This window comes from Mus musculus, chromosome X (genome assembly GCF_000001635.26).
Source record: "Mus musculus strain C57BL/6J chromosome X, GRCm38.p6 C57BL/6J".
In the NCBI taxonomy this organism is placed as follows: domain Eukaryota; kingdom Metazoa; phylum Chordata; class Mammalia; order Rodentia; family Muridae; genus Mus; species Mus musculus.
The window spans coordinates 91,475,990-91,482,763 of record NC_000086.7 but is presented as its reverse complement, the minus strand read 5'-3'; the positions used below and the strand labels follow the sequence as shown (position 1 = coordinate 91,482,763).

At 40.1% G+C, this 6,774-nt stretch overlaps 1 protein-coding gene across 2 annotated transcripts; it reads right to left on the bottom strand.

Annotated features, from left to right (window-relative positions):
* Positions 1-1,167: 1,167 nt before the first annotated feature.
* Gm8914 (predicted gene 8914) lies at positions 1,168-4,023 on the bottom strand. Of its 2 annotated transcripts, none has more exons than XM_030251540.1 (4): positions 3,958-4,023; positions 3,186-3,241; positions 2,772-2,827; positions 1,168-2,694 (listed from the first exon to the last, which is right to left on the bottom strand). In XM_030251540.1, exon 4 carries the CDS (start codon positions 2,636-2,638, stop codon positions 1,604-1,606), a length of 1,035 nt encoding a protein of 344 aa, XP_030107400.1. In that variant the 5' UTR covers positions 2,639-2,694; positions 2,772-2,827; positions 3,186-3,241; positions 3,958-4,023; the 3' UTR covers positions 1,168-1,603. The 2 variants fall into 2 exon arrangements, with proteins under 2 accessions (XP_030107400.1, XP_030107399.1); XM_030251539.1 differs by having other exon boundaries at positions 1,168-2,665.
* Positions 4,024-6,774: the final 2,751 nt, after the last annotated feature.

Below are 6,774 nucleotides of genomic sequence, written 5' to 3'. Positions count from 1 at the left end.
TGATTTATTTCCTGTTCTAGCTTAAACTTTAAGCTCTGTGATGCACTGAGTCACATTTGCTCATTTACTCACAATACTCCAAGGGGCCCATCTTCTGAGCATCTTACCTTGCTCATCACTCTCACAACCTCAATCAACCCACCATGCAGTGTCACTTAAATTACATGCTGTTGCCTGAACTGAAATCATCCAATGCTCTAAATTACCTAAATCAGATAATATATAGCTGTACTGAATCAGAAATCTGTTCTTCCTAATACTTTTTCCTGAATGCCCTTCTTATTTATTTATTATTTATTTAATATATTTGTTTTAGACTCCATGTTTAAAGACTTTTCTATCCTCTTCCTGATGTGTAGCTGCTGATAAACTCAAAATACCTTTGGGCAATGGGTGGAATTTACTGTGCTTGAAAATAATATCTGTGGAGAGGAGCTATCAAAGGACTGATGTCCAACGAATGACTGTGGAAAATAATGAAATGACAGGAAACCTGGATATGGGGCTTAATTTATCAGTTGTGGGTGGATCTTTTTTTTTAATTGACAATAATATCTGTGTGCAGGAACAATCAAAGGGCTTATATCCGGACAAATACAGAAGTGCATGCTCACAGCCATCCATTGTACAGAGCACAGGGTCCTCAATGAAGGAGCTACAGAAAGGACCTAAGGAGCTCAAGGGGCTTGCAGCCCCCTAGGAAGAACAACAATATGAACTAGCCAGTACCCCAGAGCTCCTAGGGCCTAAACCATCAATGAAAAAAAAAAGTATGGAGGTATTAATGGTTCCAACTGCATATGTAGCAGAGGATGGCCTAGTTGGTCATTGATGGAAGGAGAAGCTCTTCGCCCTGTGAGGCTCTATGCCCCAGTGTAAGGGAATGCCAGGGCAAGGAAGCTGGAGTGGGTGGGTTGGTGAGCAGAAGGAGGATGAAGGGATAGGGGATCTTCAGAGGGGACACCAGGAAAGGGGAGGACATTTGAAATGTAAATAAAGAAAATATATAATAAAAAAACAAATAGTGAATGGGAACATTTAAACAATAATATAATTTAATGGCTGATAAAAGAGAGCTGATGTCCAAAGGATGACTGGGGAAAATAATGAAATGACAGAGACACTGGATATGAGGCTAAATTTATCCGTTTATTTTCTTAAGGAGTTCGCTAAGGTAATGAAACCAAGTTTATTTCTATTAAAATTATGAACTGAAGACAAAACCAAGAGTGACAGGGATGAACTGATCACTTCACTTTGTTTTACCAAATGCAGCACATCACATTCTGTGAAACCTTTTCCCATGTCTTGTTTTACACTTACTGAGAAGACATTTGTAAAGATTTTCCAATAACTTTAAAACGCTAAATATATTACCCTTGACAAAGAGCAGTAAACGTAGCAGATATTGGATTAAGAAACATATATAAAACAAATTAATCTTCAGTTACAGGAATATTAACAATGTAACAAAGAGGTATGTATACTTTTTCCATGCATAACAAAAGGTATTGTATTACTGTATTCCCACTGCTCATAAATGCCCCACTACTCAGAAGACTGGCTGGTCTTGAGCACAGTGATAGCTATCACCAATGGCTAGCTAAATGTGGGAGGAGCTGCTAGCTTGGGCATGTGAGGGAATCCTGGCAGCATGAAAACCCCCAGCCTCATCTCTCCTTGCTGCTCTCTCAGCCTGGTTACTGAGAGTCTCCTCATACTGTTGAGGATAGTAACTAGGAATGGCACTCTTGATTTTAGCTAAAATATCCATAACTTTCCTGTAAGTAGATTCCTCATGGGCTCTGGGACCCCATAGGAACTCATGAGTTGGGGGATCACTTCCAGGAACCTGGCGGTACTCCACATAATTTTGCTCAACTAACACTTTGGTGATGAAATTCCGGGGCTCCCCAAAAATTAAGTGCCTCCTCCCAGGATATATCCCCTGCATGTGGAGAAACTGCCAGACCTCTTCCTCAGTGGCACGGTTGCCCTTCATGAAGATCATACCCAGGATGGTCAGGATGAGACCTGTCTTAGGCAATTCTCTCCTGCCACCCACATCTGCCCCAGGGAGGATGGGTAGCTTGCTAACAAGGACATAGGAGTGAGTGGCAGGGTTGTCTACCTTCAACTCCAGACCATAGACGAGCTCTAGCTGATAGGTGGCTTTCTCCAGGATCTGGGGGAAGTGAACCTTGTACTTCCTGCCTATCAGCTTCAGCATCTCTCCCTCTACAGGTTGCTCATCCTTTTGGTACTTCTCCAGCAGATAGTGAAGTACCTTGCTGGCCTTCCTGGTCAGAGGATCTCTGCGTGCACATTGGATGGCATCTGCTATAATGGAGACATTTGCACGTCTCTCATCCACACCTGCAAAGGAACCCTCAGCACCAACATCATGGACTGGATGAGACACATTTAACTCAGGAGAGATATGGGATGCAGCCTCCTGGGACTCCTGAGCAGTGCCTCTATCAGAGGAGCTGGGGCCATCTCCCTGGTCAAGAGCAGGAGATGCTGCTTTCCCCTCCTCCTTCCCAGTGGGCTGAGCACCCTGGAGTTTAGGCTTCTCTCCCCGCATCTGCTGCCTTTTGGCCCTGGATCGGCTCTTGCTCTTGTTGCCTCTAGGCATGGTGTACTGGGTAAGTGGACAGCGATACTAGAAAGTTCAGGAGGGAGAGAATGACACTATGTAAACATAGGTAGAAAGCAAGTTCCCTTTACAAACCCCCACCCCCACCCACAAGCCGCTTTTCTCTGGGCACCTTTCTGGATTGAAACCCTGTTGCTGTTCTCCTGTTCAGTCTGCTTCCTGAGAAATCTGTGGAGAAAATCACAGTTTGTTAGGCCATTGCCTGGCGATCCAAGTAATAGCTGACTAGGGTGAAAGAAGGACTTGTACCAGGGTCCTATTTTGTTCTCCATGAACATTTATGTTCATTTTTAACTACGTCTTCATGCCCACATTATTCTGCTGCTCTGAAGCTAGCACTATAGTTTGCACTAATAAGGAAAAATTAGGTGGAAATTGGGGCCAGCTTTACCATCGATGTCTGATAAGTGGACAGCGGCACTAGAAAGTTCAGGGGGGAGAGAATGACACTATGTAAACATAGGTAGAAAGCAAGTTCCCTTTACAAACCCCCACCCCCACCCACAAGCCGCTTTTCTCTGGGCACCTTTCTGGATTGAAACCCTGTTGCTGTTCTCCTGTTCAGTCTGCTTCCTGAGAAATCTGTGGAGAAAATCACAGTTTGTTAGGCCATTGCCTGGCAATCCAAGTAATAGCTGACTAGGGTGAAAGAAGGACTTGTACCAGGGTCCTATTTTGTTCTCCATGAACATTTATGTTCATTTTTAACTACGTCTTCATGCCCACATTATTCTGCTGCTCTGAAGCTAGCACTATAGTTTGCACTAATAAGGAAAAATTAGGTGGAAATTGGGGCCAGCTTTACCATCGATGTCTGATAAAATTCAGTATATAAAAAATATGCCTATGCTTTTGTAATGCCCCCCCAACACTCCATTTCCTTTCCAGAAATGGTATCCATTAATTTCCCACCTCTTCTTTTTCAAAGGACAAATCATAATATTTTAGCGTTTAGGCCCATCTGACCCTTGACATAATCTATGGTACATTGGGGAACAATTCTGTGTATTTTGCCACACATACAGCAGAGTCTTTAATTTTCCCAGTTTGCCTCCTCTTAAAACTCTTTGTATCTAACTTTCCCTTTTTGTGAACCCCCGAACCTCTATTCGAGACCTTTCCTCCCAAGGAAGAACAAGGCACATTAATGGCAGTTGGGCCTAACTGCCGCATCCTGGAATTCTGACGAACAAGGCAGAGACCCGGCCGTCGCTAGGGCAGGGTGGGTGATGAATCTAGAAAACTATCATGGGATGTTATAGTTTTTAATCTAGTCATCACCCGCGAAAGATTCTTACCAGAGTAAAGGCCATGCTTCTTGGCTCAAACCTAATCGTACAGGTTGATCCGTCCTCAAAGAGGAAGTTAAGATCATCCACTTCCGGTCACCAGTCACCCGCCCTGGAAGCACGCCTCAGGAGCTTTGATCATCTAAAGGGAAGCCCTGGGCGGAGGGGCTGAACTAATCCATCTCCTTTGTTTTGTTGTTGTTGTTCTGGGGGAGGGGAATTCCCAGAGAACACAGGCAAATTATTTTTCTTAACTTTGAATAGAACTAGGATTTCATCCTTTTAATGTGAACCAAACGGTGCAAAAGATCAAATTCTTATCAGGGTCTCAATGGGTAAGAAGTAGATGGAGTGAATCTCAGTCCAGCACAGATGCCCAGGACTACAGTATAAAGTAAAGATAACAGTTCCATCTATGTTTTTGTGAACTTGGTTCATGATTGCATTGCCCTGTCTTCACTTTACACCTCCCCGCATCTCATTTCCCTCATTTCTCCTTTTTTTTTTTTTTTTTTTTTTTTTTTAACCTCTTTCCTGCTCTTATTTATTACAGTCTTCTGGCAGTTTCTCTCCATGGAACTCAGACTGTCATGGAACTCACTATCTTGGGTCTCAGCGTTGCTAAAAAGTCACTATCCTCTTGTCGCTGTGCCATTACAAGTATTATTTGTATATATCACCACCCCTGGCCTCTCTCATTTTTCCTTATGAAAAATTTGTCATTTTATTTGAAGGTTGGAACCAAGGATTTCTGTATAGTATAGGCTGTCTTACAAACTCCTATGTAGCCTAAAGTATACTTAAAATAACAAGCCACCTGCCTTTGCATGTCCTGTGGTAAGAAGTATAAATTACCATGCTAGGATCTCATTAGATTTTTGATATTTAATGACATAACAGGGAATTTTACATTTCCACTTAATGTAGATGAGTATATTTCTCCTTGCATCCTCACCAAAATTACTTTCCTTTCTTTCTTTCTTTTTAAATCCATGACATAGCAATAAATCATTTATTTTATTGGAAATAGAGTCTTTTGGATTTGCCATTCTCAGTATAATGAGAGGAAGTCACAATGCCATACGATTTGTTTCCCTAATGGATGAAGCTGTTATCAGTTTTTCATCCATTTATTGGCTGTATGTACTTCATTTGAAATGATTCTCTTAATTTGCCAATTTATTGACTATGCTATTTATATTTTGCTATGTATTTTTCAATTCTTTCTATATTATTTGTATTAAATTCTGGGTTATGAATAACTGGCAAAGATTCTATGTACTTTTTCACCTGGAAGTTTGTTCTTTTGCTATGTAGTACTTTCAATTTCTCTGATTCCTATATGGCAGATTGTGGGAATATGGACACAGCTTTTGAGTCCAAATATTTAGAAATTTATTAACTGTGTTTATGCACTTAACTCTTTTCCATAAATTCCCTCTAGAAGTTTCAAGATTTTATTTTTTAGTTCCACTTTCACAGAGTATGAAAAGAAGATGTAGCTTTAGTCTTTTATCTTTTATTCTTTTCTTTAAATCAATACCAAGATTTCCCAGTAATATTTTTAAAATAGTTTGTGGTTTTTTTTTTTAAATTATCTTTGTTTTTGGCATAAGCTTGAAAAACAAATGTGTCATACACTGTGTATTTAAATGACACTACTAAACTGTTATCACTACTATTACTTTTCTTTCTTTCTTTTTTTTTTACAGAAAAGCTAGCTGATATTTATTAAACTTAGTTTCTCCAGCTATGATTTGGCATTATTCAAAGCATCATAATGACACAGTAGAATTAAAAAGAGTTTTACAAATTGAAACGTGATACCCTTGTCTCCAAATATTTTAATTGCGATAAATATGTTTAAAAATACACATTAAACACATTTGAAAGTCTAAACTTTCAAAGTATGTATATGTATATATGTACAATATGTTATGTACAGCATGTGTTTAGGGTGTTTGAGGAGGCCAGAAAAGGGTATTGATGTCTCCAGATGCTAGAATAACATATGATTTTACTCTTATTTTTTAATTTGGTACTGCTATATTACATATGATGTGAATTCTTACACGCGTTCTCGCGACCGGCCAGGAAGAACGCAACAAACCGGAATCTTCTGCGGGAAAGCTTTATTGCTTACATCTTCAGGAGCCAGAGAGCAAGAGAGCAAGAGCTCTATTGCTTACATCTTTAGGAGCCAGAGAGCAAGAGCAAGAGAGAGAATGGCGAAACCCCGTCTCTTTTAAGGAGAATTATCCTCCGCCTAGGACGTGTCACTCCCTGATTGGCTGCAGCCCATCGGCCAAGTTGTCGTCATGGGGAAGGCAGAGCACATGGAGTGGAGAACTACCCTTGGCACATGCGCAGATTATTTGTTTACCACTTAGAACACAGGATGTCAGCGCCATCTTGTAACGGCGAATGTGAGGGTGGCTCCCCACAGTGAATTTATATGTAATATTTTGTCTCTGTAGGAAGCTGTCTCAAGTAATTTTTGAAAGTTTCTTCTATGGCTTGACAATTATAAATGTGCATGTATGCTTTGTGTAGACACAGTTTTCAAGTTACCATGAAAACATCAAAGAATTTAATTGCTTAAGAATAGGACAATAATTTAATTAAACCCTGGTAAACCATTGGCCAAAGAAGCTGTACAATTTTGAATCTCTATAGGTTCTAAATGATGGCATTTTTGCTAATATTTTATTTTCTTAGGGTTTTAGAGTTCATTCATTCTAATAGGCGATTAGTGGTATCTCATTGTTTTAAGCAATAAGCCTCTAATGATACATGTTAATAAACGTATCATGTGCTTATTTGTAT